This window comes from Lepisma saccharinum, chromosome 3 (assembly GCF_977018435.1).
Source record: "Lepisma saccharinum chromosome 3, izLepSacc3.1, whole genome shotgun sequence".
Classification (NCBI taxonomy): domain Eukaryota; kingdom Metazoa; phylum Arthropoda; class Insecta; order Zygentoma; family Lepismatidae; genus Lepisma; species Lepisma saccharinum.
This window is the reverse complement of record NC_139231.1, coordinates 139,681,628-139,698,045: the sequence shown is the minus strand read 5'-3', so window position 1 is coordinate 139,698,045 and position 16,418 is coordinate 139,681,628. Positions and strand designations below refer to the sequence as shown.

General features: G+C 37.3%; 1 protein-coding gene across 4 annotated transcripts in view; it reads right to left on the bottom strand.

Moving 5' to 3' along the window:
* Positions 1-1,155: 1,155 nt before the first annotated feature.
* The window catches only part of Unc50 (Unc50 RNA binding protein), a 156,807-nt gene continuing 141,544 nt past the window's right edge, over positions 1,156-16,418 (bottom strand). For 2 of the 4 annotated variants that reach the window (XM_083119541.1, XM_083119537.1), the window contains exons 7-8: positions 8,785-8,886; positions 1,156-2,265 (exon numbers count right to left, since the gene is read on the bottom strand). In XM_083119541.1, the coding sequence (XP_082975667.1) occupies positions 2,129-2,265; positions 8,785-8,886 (239 nt within the window). In that variant the 3' untranslated portion in view covers positions 1,156-2,128. The remainder of the gene's footprint in view (positions 2,266-8,784; positions 8,887-16,418) is intronic. The other 2 variants (XM_083119540.1, XM_083119539.1) reach the window with 2 other exon arrangements.

Below are 16,418 nucleotides of genomic sequence, written 5' to 3'. Positions count from 1 at the left end.
ACTTTTAGTTGGCTCTGAAGCGCTATGCTGCCAAATTTACGATTCCAGACTTTGAAATTTTTGAGGGCGGTCAAATAAGATGTTGCGAAGTGTACATGATTCTATAAATTATTTCTTTAAAGTGGTTTAAATCAATCCACCTTGCATAACAACCTGTTTAAGATATTCTCCACCCCTTTCAGTGTAGATGTTGAAGATACTCCAGGCAACATACAAATGATACTTAACAAATTACATTGTAATAATGAATTACTAATGTGAATATGACTGAGTTTCATTCCAAATATGTGAGATCGTCTGATCTCTATTTGGTATTATCTATTCCTATGTGAAATCAAAGTTGAGGAATCTCCTACTGACTGACCAACACACATCTTGAGAACTGTCTGTGCATAACATCAAGACAAATATTGTCATGCTAGTGAAGAAATAAATCACATCCTCTCATTGAAGGGGTAAATGACAATTCTTGTGCATAAATAGTTAACGAGCTTATTTATAAACAAAATAACAAGTGTTGTTTCATTATGCTTATTCGTTGTATTGAAGCACCTAACCTCAATTCAGAGCTTGTCAGTGTTCTTTGCAATACTGGTGTGTTGTTTTATAAGTAAAGAGTATGGTAAATGAATGTATCTTGAACAACAGAAACCATGTAACTTTTTGTGCAGCTACAACTGCCTCTGTGAACATGCCTGGAACAGTGCAACCCGTCAGTCCCTTGTGAAAATGCACCACATCAACATCTCAATAATTCACTTACATGGCAATTAACCTAAAAGAGCCCCTTACTTCATCACCAGGGAAGGTTCAACACACAGGGTGGCCACTCTAGTATTGTCATAAAATTCAAGTATAATTCCTGCTTTTCAAGGCGAACTTTCCAAAAATTCAAGGGTATACAAGGATATGTTTTCTCTATTTCAGCCTCTCACAACTCACCCACCCACCCACACACACACACACACAAATATATTAACAATATTTATTGATTGAATTGTTGTTTTAAGTCCACTTTATGCACAGAAAGGCTAATCGGGGCTGGACCTATATTAACAATATAAAGGTTCTGTGAGATTCCAAAGTATCAAAAAATTCTAATAATATTCAATTGAACGGTATACATGCATACATATTTTACATATGATAAATATGTAATTTAAAGAGCAGAGTTTACATTTGCCATTTCGCATAATAAGACTGAAAATACATCTACAAACACAAGTTACAAATGTTACACGATATTCTACGAAAAATTGTTTGTTCATTGTACAAGAATTTGAAATTTACCTAACCAAATATCTTATCTTGCAATAATCTTCCCTATATGACATAGATTGTTTTGCAAAGGACACTAACAAATCAAAGAGATTGAGAGAATTCGGTTTTATTTTCCACTCAGATTTCTTTTCTTTTCCTCCCTCGATAAAAATAATAGCTAAAATGTAAAAAACTTGAATCAGAGCATTAATAAATATGTATAAATTCAATGGGATTTGTATTAATAAAAATTACAATTTTTCATGTCTATGCAGAAAAATTCAAGCAGAATTCACACATAATTCCTGGAGCTAATAATTCATGCATAATTCCTGGAATTCAAGGAATTCCTGATGAGTAGCCACCCTGACACATACTTCAGACAATATCTCACAAGATACCTTGAAAATGAAAACAAGCATTGGACAATACACATTGTTTTCATTCAAGTTTTATATTTATATTTAGCAATATTATTTCACATTACATGGCAAAATATAGAGTGAACAGAAATTAGCATTACATGAAAACTGAAATCACAATGTTATGAATCATAAAGATGTTCTGCATACAAATTGCAGGGGGGGGGAGGGGGGGATTGAACATCTTATGTAAGTTCTTGATATCATGTCACATTTCATAAAAAGAAAATCTTGAGACAAATAATAAGTGCATATATACATAATTTTGTATGTACATACACATTACCATCACATTATTGGTGAACTTATATGCTGTCCTTAGCTCTTCAAAAGAAAATCTATGCAAATTCTTTGATGACATTTGCAGCCTCAGCACATGTTTCTTAATGCACAATGATATCTGTATTACTGTTCAATATCACTTAATACTGCATTAGTTTTCACTTTCACAACACTCGATATGTGTAGAAATCCATTACACTTTGGCTGACATTCCAACCTATGGCCAATGTAGTAACATATATAATGAATATTACAGTCAGTGGGTAGAGGAGGACATGTGTTCGATGCAAAATAGGCAAGCCTGTGAAAAGACAAATATTGGATGTATTAAGCACATTTTTATCTGCAACTGTACATTTAATGATTGAGAATATTCATACTGTGAAGAAGTTCACACACAGATAGCAGATACAGAAGGTTGTTCAGGATATATCTGAACGACTCTCAAAGTGTACTGACCTCATGGAATGCCATGCTGCCACCACCAGTTGTTCTATCAGACCACCAGACTATTACCCCATATCAGACTTTCCATTGTAGCAAACTACGTTGGAGAACAGGCATGGAAATCCTATCCTATTCCTCCCTGCAGGCTTTCCAAAGACCGGGGAGGGTGCGTGGATGGCGATATTTCAGACATCGTTTCACAAGTCCAAATGCACAGAAATCCGTAGGACTGGCATGAGGGCCTGTCATGAAATGGGATAACACGGATCCGTTCCCAGCTCCATCTCCAGATAAAAGATTGATCGATTGATTGATTTGCTTTATTTCACTTCGCTTCTTGTGCCACTTTTGGCTAATTTGCGAAGATGAGGATGAGTGATGATATGATGAATCCATGCCCAGGCCAGGATTCGAACCCAGGACCCCTAATGTTCCTGAAAAAAGAGAAGGGATGTTCGGGCAGTATGGCTTGAGGCCTTGTCCATATGAATGTGCACCTGTTGAGTGCCCTCTCCATACAAAGGAAAGATGTCTGTCTAGAAGATGAGGTCATAATAGATGACTGAAGGTAGGTAGCATTCACCTTCACATTTCTGCCCACCATATATACCGCACAAGAGTCTGGTGACAACCATGTAACCACTTGCAAAATGTCCCAGCGGTAATGAACGAAGTTGCTATGCCCCTTGCCATCAGTGTTACGGTGTAATCACCGAATGTAAGCACTGCCAGTAAGGTAAATGTATGATTAGCCATTGTGACTACAGTCCTCCTTCTGGGCCCCACAAAAGTTTGGAGACGTGGTACAGGAGGACATGGTGCACAAAACTTTCACTGGTGTCCTTTTGCGGGTGACTCTTGTGGGTGAATGTTTACCACCGGGAATGCATTGTGTGCACCGGAACACTATCTCTTTCACATAGGTTTTCCCAACCATTAAACGATTCTCCCGACACTGCTTTACTGTTTGGTCATGTGACAAATGTGCATGGAAAAGTGGCATGACATACCCTTCTCAATAATGGTTCACTTTTGGTGCCATTTGACAGCTACACACACAACACTCCCACACCTGCAAGCTGTGATACACACTGATAACAACAACTGCACCCTCACCCTAGCTCAATCCCACAGATGGCAGTGGTGTCAGAAAGTGGTTAGGATATATTCTGAACAACATTCTGTATATTAGAGATAATCAACATATTTTGTCCTAAACTTATTTATATTCTCAATATTCTTCTCGGACTAGCTGAACATGAGATTTATAGAAATGCTGGGTATAGCAATATTTGTGTTAAGTTTTGTGTACACGAGGCATGTTCCAATTATTTGGCAAACAGTTTTTGCTCCAAAAGGATCAACAACAAGTGCTTAATTCTTTTGAGGTTTGTGGCATTGCTGCAATGGGGGCCACCTGAAGTTGAAAAATCATAAAAAAAATAATGAGCTTTTTGACTATCTTCTTCTTCCACCACTAGAGAAAACAAGTGGATTGAGATAAATTATATTTCAAATGTTACGGAATTTCAAATTTTGCACTGAAAATGCACTCACCTTTGGCACAAATACCACCAAAGCAGTCTTGGCATTTAAGTGTTAATACACTCAACCAGAATGTGTGCTAATTTAAAACGATGTAGCACGTTGAATATAATGTTAGTTAAATACACTAAAGTTGCTAACCAAGGCAGATTATTAAGAATTTAAAGCACTTTACATGTTCCGTTTCTACCATCTAACAGGGTCTTCCCCAGATGAAATACTAAACTAAAATGATGGAATACATAGACAAAGTATTTATACACATAGCAGGGTGTCTAGACACACAAAAACACATTATGTTGACAGTCCTTATCATGGACGATTTCTCTCAAGGAATTTACATGCATATCACCATCACTGAAAGGTGATTGACAGGTCAAGATTAGCAAGAGTCTGGAATAAACTGCCTTGGTTGGCAACTTTAGTGTATTTAATATGGAAACAAGGCTTAATTATGTTAACGTTAATAATGTTAGTGTTGATACATGAGAAAAACAGTGTGCAATGCAAAGTCGAGTTGAGATGCCTTTCCTCTGGGAGGGTTGGTACAAGGAACATCAGGCAACAATGCCCGACTTGACAGTGCAAAGTTTGTTCTTCTTTACCCTTTTCTTTTTCATAAAATTACCAGTTTCTTTCTTCATAAAATATGATAACATTAAGATACTTGGATTGAAGGTTTAAAAATCTCTGCTGGTATTCTACCAATGGCACGAAGTTGATGCAAGGTGCAGGAGATTCCCAGGTTGGAAGTGAAGAAAAGGGTGGACAGATGCAAGGTAGATCTGCATGCACACCAAAAGGCATAGAATTAGGCACAGAATGGAAGGATGTTTGGTTTGAAGCAGCGTATTTTAGTTTCAAGTGTTGAGCAATGCTCCTAGCAATGGTGAATTACTTCGTGTCGAACCAGGAGCTGTTGCTAGGCTCTTGCCATTGGCGGACATACAGTGGCATGATTTTTTAAATCCAATTACAATCTTCGTGCAGCAGTGGCTTCAGTGATGGAAAAGAACGTGTACAGTCCAGCTCCACAGAGAGAAGTGTGACCCTCATGATGGTTAATTCCCACAGTTGACAAGAGTCCAGCTCCAGACACAGAAGATTGACCCTCGTGACGGTTGATTCCCGCAGTTGTTCAGTTCAAAAAGACAGAAGAGTAGGACTCATGAAGTTAAAACTCTTTCGATTGTCGATAGTTTGCTCATGTCATAGCGAAAAGACTCTCCAAACATGTGGCACATGGTGTAAATCACGAAAATACACGTACGAGGAACTTCTTTAGAGAGGTTATTGGATGTGATTTCTACCACCGTAAACCCTCACCACCCTCTCCGAGATATGAAGAAGAAGAACAGAAAAGTTGAAATATTTCGAAGTGTAAAGTCCACCCTGAACAATTAAGTTTAATGTGAAAGTGCATAAGATAATTTGTTTTTAAATATAAGAGTAAAAGAAGCAGGTATACGTTCTCCTTATTTGGTGTTTCTACATTGTGTCTACTAATTTGTTTAGTCTATTGTTTATTTACTAACTTAAGACTTACGAGTGACTGGTCTGTCTGGTACTGTAAACCCAGAGCTCGTAAGCCAAATCACGTCAGTAGATTCTAAGCAACAGTAAGTAGAATACTCTAATGTAGAGATATGGTGATTGAAAGAACGAGAAAACCTCGTCAAGAGATTCTTTTGTGCTTGTTCATTAACTGGAATTGTCCGACCGCAGAGAAATCTCAAGGATGTGCACCAGTGGCGTAGCGTGATTCTATGAAAGGTGTAAGGCCTCCTTAGATAAACCTGACCTGAATATTGGATAAAGAAAACCCAAAAACATTTTAACTAAATAGAATCTATTTGAATCTAGGCCATGTATGGGCATACTCAATTTCAAACACAAAATGCACACACTCTATGTTAACAATAATAGCATATGTATTACTTAATGAAAATTCTCATTTATACTGTAACCCGATCCGATGATCCTTTAGTCTGAAAACCTCTATCACGTCGTCGTAGAATCGGGAGTTTCTGGTCAATGTCTTTGGCAGCTCCTTTTCAATGGATATCAGTCCCAAGTCAGATTTCCTTGCCTGAGTCTGTGTGCTGCGTTGAAATATATGAATCCTCTTCAGTGCAGAAAACGACCTTTCCACCGACGAGCTTGAGGCAGGAACAGTGAGGAACAATTCTGTTAGTTTGTACACTTGTTCAACAGCTTCATTCAAATGGGTAGTACGCAAGTACTCATGAAGTTCAAACACACTCTTTACTCGATATTCGGCTTCAGAATAAATTTCCTGTAGCTCAACTTTCAACTGGTAGCAATTGAACTTGCATACAGCTTAGTTTAGGACACAAACTCTTCTTCTGGAAAGGTCATGTCATATTTTTATTCTTATTGTGGGAAATGCGTAGAATACAATTTGCAAATGCATTCGAGAATATTACTCATTATCATGGTTACGATATTTGCGCACATTTTGAAAAACATATGAAGCAACTTAGTGAAAGGAAAAGGTAAAAAAAAATTCTGTAAATCATAACGCTAAGTATTACGTGCATGCTTTAACATTACGGGTAACTGGGATGCACGCGCCAAACTTTGCGAGCGCTGCCGGATCTAGGATTGCCAGATATTCATTCCTCTTTTATCGTTAACTTCGCTGCTTCTAATGGAGGTAATATCTAACATTAAACCATCTCGTTTGTGAACTTAATAGTTAGTTTACACATTAAAAATGACACCCGTTTTGTTACACCTCCCGTCAAGCATTGTTGAAAAAACACGGGAGTCGAATTTCCTTGTTCTCTTCCGACCGTGGCAAGCATATGAGTCATACGCAGCGGCAACCATGCCAACGTAAGCTTCGCCTGCCTGGGGACAGATATTCTCGCCAGTTATCACCCACTGGTAATGCGCATTACATCTGGCTCAGAATCGGGGTGCCCTGTCATTGGTTGAGAAGATACTACGTAAGCAAACACACCCGCCATGGGCGAGTCCAAATCATTTCTTCCATTCACCTACACGTAAGTCCTCTGAAGAAGCCTTACAGAGAGACAACTCGAATCAAAACAAGTCCTCAAATATTTCGTTAAAAGTTCTACTTGCAGTCCGATATTTCTGTGTGTGTTCAAGCGATAAATACGGGAATGAAATAAGTTTTCTTCAATAATTTCAACTTGTAAGGTGGACTTACAAGCCTTACGTGGGCACTACGCCGCTGATGTGCACGCATCGTTATTTCCTCAGAGCTTTGACTGAGAGGTAAATACGTGGATCTAACATGATCCAGCATGTTCGAAAGGTGTAATAACCTTTCGAGGCAAAAGATTATAAAAGCAAGCTCGCTCTCATTTCTCTCATTTTACTCATTCACTTTACATTGAACTGAACTACAACAACGGTGTACGAAGTTTACGTCTGCATACGCCTTGCAGCCATTCATGCGGGATTGCTCGGAAAAGTGAGCCGAGGGTCACGGTATCGAACCTTGGCATCAGTCACAATACGGTCAGCAAGAAGCATTTGGACAAGAAACCTAAATTCAATCATCCATATCTCCTTTCTCTCAGTCGGAGCAGGTTCAACCACAAGTATATTTAAGCTCTACCTAAATGTGTCATTGTTGCATCCCTGTGACCTCAGATCCCTGGTAAAAGAGGGATTGCAACACTAAATTCAAAATGAAACCTAAGTAAAAACAAAAAAAGATTGCAATGGATGTGGGCGATAGACAGCCTGTAAATGTGTGAGGGGTGGTATGGAATGCTGAATATCAGCATGATGAATGGTGCTCAAGATGAGATGTCGAGGACACAAAACATTGAAATAACTATTTCAAAGAAAGCATTATTTGATTTATATAATGCCATTATAACATTACTGGCAGAGAGAAAATTGAAATTAGCATTCACTATCGGCATGAGTATTAGGCATGGGCATGAGCTGAATAAAAATTAGGGATCGGATAGTTTAATCAGTACTTTACCAATAGCAGCCGAGAAGATGGGTGGATTGAAAAACAAAAAAGAAATCTACATTTGACTTGTAATAGCAAAATTATGTTGCATCGTTGCTTCAAAAAGACAAGTTTAAAATTTCATGTTGACATCTAGATTCTAAGGATTGCCATGATGACTTTGAAGTGTTTTGGTATGCAACCTTCCAATTTTTAGGTGATTTCTCCAACTGCAAGTATGCCTGGGAAGCAAAACCAGTCTGTGAATAAAGCAACGAGATTTGCAATGCTGCAGGCTCACCAGTCAGTGGAAGGCAAGATAAACATCTCATTGACCATTAGTACAAGTTGCAAGCAGCAACATGTTATTGTTAGTGCAGTTTTTCATGAAGTGGTTGTTTGTTGTGTGTCTCAAAAATGGAAGAGTGACATTTCAAGGAATGACGAGCAATAAAGTTTTGTGTGTATTGTTGTGTGTGTGTATAGAGGGAATTTAACACTAATGCACACAAACACACATGCACACATGTTGGTTCATATTTGATACATCATGAGAATTAACAGTAACAACAATTTCAATGCCCAACTTACATTATCAAATCAAACTTAAAAAAAAAGAATGTTCAGTATTCAGCATGAAATATAATCACTTAACACTTATCAGCTGTCAGTTCATTATTTACACTGTGCCAATGCATGATAATTACAACTGAAAAATTCACATACACATTACATTATCCATGAACACAAAATAATATCATTACCATTACATTGAATACGAGTGTTCTTACTTAGTCAAGACACAACATACTGATAAGGAAACCTAAATTGTTCACTAACCAAGGCATAAAACAAAAATATACTTACAGCTATAGCCAAGGAATGTTATATAAATATAGTATCCAAGTGCTATGAGCCACAGAGAGTTTCCAAACAGTCTTGAGGCAAACCACTCCTGACTAATTAACACTGGAAATAAGAAGATTTTCACATTTAGAGTACAAATTTTAGCACACTAATTAGAATTATTTTTGTATTAATATTCCCAGGTATATTAATAAAGTAGGCTCGTAAAACAAACTGAAGAAAATTGTCAGAAAAAAACATGGAAGCAAGTGGGGTCTGGAAGCGAACAATTTTCAACAACCAACATAATGAATCCACTTCAGCTCCTTAGCCTTCTTGTGATATAATCCCTCCCTCTAGAAGTCCAAAAACTTGCTCATTCTTCTGGTACACCCAAGATTCCTCTGCATCCATCCACCAACACAAAAGTTAAAAATCCTTCTATTCAGATGATGATCTACGCTGATACAATGGAATAATGTATGCCTGCAAATATTTTTTCTGCTATCCTTTCTATTTGCAATATTAATCAAGTGCTGTGTTCTTGTATTGGACATTTATAGATTGTAATTGATCATCTTAAATGTATCAACTTCAGATTTTCTGTTATACACTACGGTAAAGAGAGAGAGAGATCAAGTGTGCTTCTAAAATTTCCATTTACCATTATTTTATTTAAGATATGTTGCAGATAAAGATAGATCTTACGGACACTTAAGGTGAATCACATACAGTATCTATGAAATTAAACCAAACCATGGTTGATTTACTATTGTCCAAGAGCTTAAAAATGGTTTTAGGGTGAGGAAATTTTTTCCAAAGGATTTATTATTGCAGAATATAGCTGTAATGGCATGTTAATTATTAGCCAAGTTATTTAAAAGGCTAAAGTCAATTCCTTGTATTGTGTGATGGAAGCCCAATTTACAACAATGTGAAATCCTCTCTTGAATAGCATAGTCATAAAAAAGGCACATCTAGAAAGTGTTGCCATACCTCTGGTTTGATTGCCAGATATCTTGAGCCACTGGAATGGGAAACATAAATACACCTTTTTATATATTTCAGTGGCAATCCTTTGAAGATGACATTTCCAATAGATTGTCTATTTTTGGAATCTTGAAAGTGGCATAGAAACAGGCACCCTTGCACTATAGTGAAACTTTAGAAAGAATGTAACAAGAAGCAGGAACATATGATGTCTGAACATCAACAATGACTTTCTCCAATGGAATATGACATTTATAGTTATTCTCCTCAAAAGTATACAGTAGAAGTTCTGATAAAGAAACTCATAGGGCATCAAATCTGTTTAAAAAAGTATTGACGTGAATTTTAAAGTGTTTAATTTTGAAATAATGCAATTATACATAAAAAAAAATATTCATCACAGAGGTGAAGTTTGTTTAATTTCTGAAGTGAAATTTTGACATCCTACCTCTCAAGAAGAGCAGTCAGAAGAACAACATAAAGGAAGGATTGTGCCCTCACAATAAACTAACATGAATAAAAAAAAAAATGTGTAAAGTCTAGTTGAAAACCATTCAGAAATTTTGTTCTTATTTTTATAAAAAGGCTTATGCAATGTTGCCACTTATTTCCAATATCAGTTCTATAATAGGGCTATATACAATTGTAAGTCACAAAAGACCACTCACTGAGCAAATACAAGGTACATTCAATAAATAACCGGAAATATTTTTTTTATAGAATCTACTATTCGAATGGAATACAACACATGATAATTATTCAACATAGTCCCCCTCAAGTTCAATGCACCTGCGCCAGCTCTCCACAAGCCTCCCAATTCCACGTGCAAAGAATTCTTTTGGGCATGTGCGTAACCAGTCATGCACTGCTGCCTGGACTTCCTCATCGTCCTCGAACCTTGAGCCACTAAGATCATCTTTAAGTGAGCCAAAAATGTGTTAATCTGAAGGTGCCAGATCCAGGGAATATGGGGGGTAGGGTAAGCAGATGAACTTTAGGTCATTGATGGTAGCTAATGTGAATCTAGCAGTGTGTGGTATCGCGTTGTCATGCAGTAACAGGATGGCACTGAACACCAGACCACATCGATTCTTCAAAATTGCTGGTTTCAAATTTTTACGCATGCGGTTTGCGTATGTCACACTGTTTACATTTTGACCTCTAGGCATGTAATGTTCAAGAATTGTTCCCTTATGATCCCAAAACAGTCAACATAACCTTACCAGGACTTCTTTCAGCTCGCACCTTCTTGGGTCTTGGAGATGAAGAATGTCGCCACTGCATTGTAGCCCGCTTTCGTTCAGGTTTGTAAAAATTTGCCCAACTTTTATCTCCCGTGACAATACGGTGAAAAAATGCCTCCCCTTCAGCCTCGTACTGTCGCAAAAGCTCCCCGCACATATCCATTCGCCTGTCTTTCATTTCTGGTGTCAAATGTTTTGGAACCCACCTCGCACACACTTTCTTGAACATCAGTACGTCATGAACAATATGGTGGGCTGATCCGACACTAACGTTCATCTTTGATGCAATCTCACTCACCTTAATACGCCTGTTTTCCCGTATTAACTCGTCAACTCTCTCAATGTTGTTCTCCGTGACTGCAGAGACAGAGCATCCTGGACGTGGCGAATCTTGAACACTTGTTACACCCTGTTTGAACTTCTCTGCCCACTCGTACACTTGTGTTCAACTCAAACAGCTTTCACCATATTGCACTGCCATCTGACGGTGAATTTCGATTGGTTTCAACCCTTCAGCTAACAGAAATCTAATGACACTTCGCTGCTCCAAGTTGGTGCAAACCTGCAAGGGTGCCACCATCTTGTTTTGTGCTGATTCCTAGCACCCCGTTCACGAGGCAGGCGTGCCAGGCCCATCTGTTAATAGTTCTAGGATGCCACCACAAAATAACAAAGAAACACCAAACATGGTCATATTTTCGATTTTTTATACAACTTTTCCTGTTATATATTGAATGTACCTTGTATTACTGTTGTCAGAATATTTTAAGAAAAAAAAACATGAAGTATAAAAATTAACATTTCCAGAAAAAAAAATTAAACCTTGACTCATCCTTGTTTGCGCCTAATTAGACCATGCAAAGGAACATTGTTTGTACTTGCAGTTATTTCCTCTCTACTTCTTTACTATCAAATTACGAAGTTTGGTCATTTCATTTCACTTGACAATGTACTGCCCATGTAGTAACACTTACAAACGCTCTACTCCGGTGACATCTTTTAAGAATAGTATATCCAAGGCAGCCATCTCAAAAATCTGATCATAACAATTCAACGTGTATTTGGCAAAGGAATAAATAATTCTATATATCACTGAATGCCCTGCAACAATAGAATCATTGTGCTAAAACCAAAAGTGTGCGAAGTACATACAATTTTCTTAGTGCCCCCCCCCCCCCCCCCCCGAGCCATGAAATATTTTGATGCAAACCTACAAAAATGACATGGATAATTCTTAAGATATTGCAAGAATTTAGATTCTCTTCTTGTATAAATGAATGGGTTGTCTCTGGAGAGAGACAGACTTAAGAAGTCTGCAGTCTACTATACTTAGTAATTATAGTTTTATAACCATTTATGTGAAGCTACTAAATGTTCCAATTTGGTTGGGACAGTTCGCCATATCTCTCTCTCTGGCTGGTAAAAGCATGAGGTAAAAACGTACTTCTACAGTGACAGATAAGATTTTAAAATTATATCAAATTGGACTAGTAACAAATGGAACCATAGCTGGCTGGCTCTATTGTGGTTGTCATTGTCACCCTAGGACCCTCAAACATAGAAATTAGACTGACCTGTCACTTCTCCTCTATTTCTTACTTCCTGTTCGTCGGGAATGAAACATAGCATTTACATGTTAAATAATAGGAAACTAATGTCTTCTTAAAGTTTCTCATTTCTTGTCCCTCCACCTAGTTATCTTTAATTTGCAATCGATTTTGTAGATGTGAACAATAACACACACTGCTTCAATGAAGATGGTGTGGGATGCACAACCGACTGTCCTTTTATTAGCCACATTTCTTAAATGCTAAGTTTTTTTTTCATTGGATTAAGCAGAAAAGAGTACGTACATAAAATTTCAACAATGTCTAGGTAGGGTGGTGCGAAAATAATTCTTGTCCTGGGTGCTACAATCTCTAGCTACAACTCTGATAAGGAAATATTTCCTTTCGAGAGAGCATTAATAGATTTACACCATTATAAAAACATAACACAATAAAAGTATGAAAATTTAATTATCATTTTTAATAAAAAGCAATAATTAAATAATATCTAACATTTATTAAAACATTTCACTTATCTTCTTATTTCTTGACATTTTGAACCAGTCCTTGAAAGGAATTAATTTGCTAGTTTATAAATGTAGCAAATTAATTTCTTTATATATGTTTATAAATATATATAAATAAATAAATAAATTAGTTAATGATATTAATTAATAATTGACATATATTACATGATAATAATTTATATATATATCCAAGGTTTCGGGCTTGCCCCCCCCCCCTCAAAAAAATCCTGGATACAGGCCTGGTCTCCACTGCTAATATTTTTCTACATTATATCCCAGTTGATTCCGAGGTAGCACTGTATGACTTTTTGTCTGCCACCATTATTCCAGAGACATGGAGTTTGAGTTTTACTCACCTTTCTTGCTTCTTTAATGCAGTGCTTTCTGAGGTCAGCCACACAGCGGATCTGACAAGATGTGGCACAACACATCAAGATGAGTCATTTTCAAAACGAAATGAATGAAAAGGATCCTCAGTCAACATGGCGACTGATGAAGAGACAGTTGTAACATGTGCATATCATTTGTTGTGTTTTGAGTTACACGCTGCTGGATGCACTCAATAAATGTACCCATTATTATCAGACAAATGTTTATACAGAAATTAGTTTCAGATGTGCCTGAAAACAATCACATCTTATGAAGTACTTGCAAAATAATCTTAAAACAGTTATTTTTAGTGGTTTTCATTTGATTTTATCTGCGATGTTTCGTTCTGGTATTTAAATAGAAGGAAGGATTAGCTATGGGGAACCCCTTATCATATTTGTTAGCCAATATATGTATACATTGGATAGAGAAGAGAGCAATGGGTGATACTGTTCAAGAGATACGTGGATGATGTAATCTTCATAGCAAAAAGCAAAGAAACAACAGAAGAAATGTTTAGATTTATTGAATGAAGGTCATGAAAGAATAAAGTATACAAAAGAAGAAATGGATAATGGAAAAATTAACTACCTGGATATATCCATTGAAGAAAAAGGAAAAGGAATTGAAACCGGGGTGTACCATAAAAATATATTAAAAATACAATATAAAAATATATATACTTTGGAATACTTACGTTTCGTGACTGTCTGTTTTGTGAAAAACAACGTTTCAGGATCCTGCTGTTCCCTTCTTCAGGTTTTCGTCTAGGCCAGCATGATCACCACATAGTCGCGTCAATGAAGGCAAGGATTGAGGTAGCAGGTAAAACAGGTTAAAAAGGATAAAACGTTTTCTCAATATCAACTGACCCCGTACACGTAAAACCTTCATGTTCTAATACTAACTTTAAAAACTCCAAATCTAAAAAAAATGTCATAAAAACTTTTCACACAAAACACGTTAAAAACCCCTGCACATTACTCCGTTACGAAGTATGCATCGAATTGATACGTCTTCTCGTGGAATGCCGGAAGTTCCTCGGCTGTTGCCCTTTCCCACTTTTCGCTCCCCCCTCACCGTCAATTGTACTATGTCATATCTATTTCGAAATCTTTAACCTCGAGGGCCGCGTCGATCACGGCTGGAGTGACTTGGAAACCAATCTTTTCCTTACTTATATCCCATCTCTTAAACATTCTAATCCACAATTCATTGACGTTCATGTCATCTCTGTTTAACTTATTGTTCCTATCTTTACAAATGAATGCCGATTCATATACATTCCTGCTCATCGATCCAAACTATCTCTCTTTTCTAAATTTCGTGTCCTTCGTCAATCACGTGCTAGGACAATCCAGTTCTTGGCATCCTACAGCCCTCAAGGTTAAAGATTTCGAAATAGATATGACGTAGTACGATTAACGGTGAGGGGGGAGGGAAAAGTGGGAGAGGGCAACAGCCGAGCAACTTCTGGCATTCCACGAAAAGACGTATCAGTTCGACGCATACTTCGTAAAGGAGAAATGTGTAGGGGTTTTTAACGTGTTTCATGTGAAAAGTTTTTATGACATTTTTTAGATTTGGAGTTTTTAAAGTTAGTATTAGAACATGAAGGTTTTACGTGTATGGGGTCAGTTGATATTGAGTCAACTTTTTATCCTTTTTAACCTGTTTTACCTTCTACATCAATCCTTGCCTTAATTGACGTGGCTATGTGGTGATCGTGCTGGCCTAGACGAAAACCTGAAGAAGGGAACAGCAGGATCCCGAAACGTTGTTTTTCGCCAAACAGATACTCAAGAAGGAAACGTAAGTATTCCAAAGTGTATATATATTTTTTATATTGTACTTCTAATATATATATGTGAGTAAGTCGCACACGCCCCAAATATGAGTTTGTACCATAACAAGTTAGCGGGGACAAAGTATATCCACAAGGAATCTGCACATGAAAGGAGAACCAAAGACAACATTTGGGAGAATTTTGTACGGAGAGAAACGAGATTATGCAACAACAAAGCAAGCTATGACAGAGAAATGAAGTGGATAATGGAGGCAGCACAGGAAAATGGATACAAAGCAGGGGATATAATTCACATCATAAGAAGAACAGAGAAGTAATTTGGAAAAAGGGAGAAACAATAAGGAAAAAGAAGAAGAAAATAAGGATGTACAGGACGAGAAGAAGTATGTGAGTGTGCCATTCAGAAGAAAGATGGAGAAAAATATAAGGGACATCTATGCAAAATATGGTCTAAGAGCAGCCTTCAAGCCACCAAAGAGCATCAACAAATAGTTTAATTAATACAAAGGAGAGAAGGAGAGTGATGAATTGGCAATGGGAGGGGTATATGAAGTAGAATGTGGTAGATGTACAAGCAAGTACATAGGAGAGACAGGGGAAGCATCAACGAAAGAATTAAAGAACATAGGAGAGACATTAAAGAGGAAGATCCAAGAACAGCATTGAGTGAGCATATGTTGACAAATGGGCACAGGATTAAGAAAGTAAAAATGAAGGATAAGAAGGAAAATGAAATAGAGAGGAAAGTGGCAGAGACAAAGCACATATGCATAAACAGGGGAGAGAAAATTAACAAAAACAAAGGGGAAATTGGAATAAAATGTGTAGAACTAATAAAAAAGCATGTGGAGAACAAGTTGGTCAAGTTTCCAGAGCCACTTTTAATTTTCTGCACAAGAATCGAAGATTTCACCTTACCAGATCAGTTCAAGAAGAAAGGGAAGGTCAGTGCCACCAGAAGGAGGAGGGGAGGGAAGACAAGAAGAGTAGGTTACAGGATGAAGGGGAGGGGGTGAAACAGCCAGCTATGACACCTGCAAGGTGGAAAAAGCAGTTTACCTAGGAGGAAATAAGGACACACATTCATTCCTTATTAGTGATGAGTGACTAGCCATGTGAGGTTGTGTTGTTGTATGTGCAGCTTGAAAAAGTTGGGAAACCAGAACGAAAC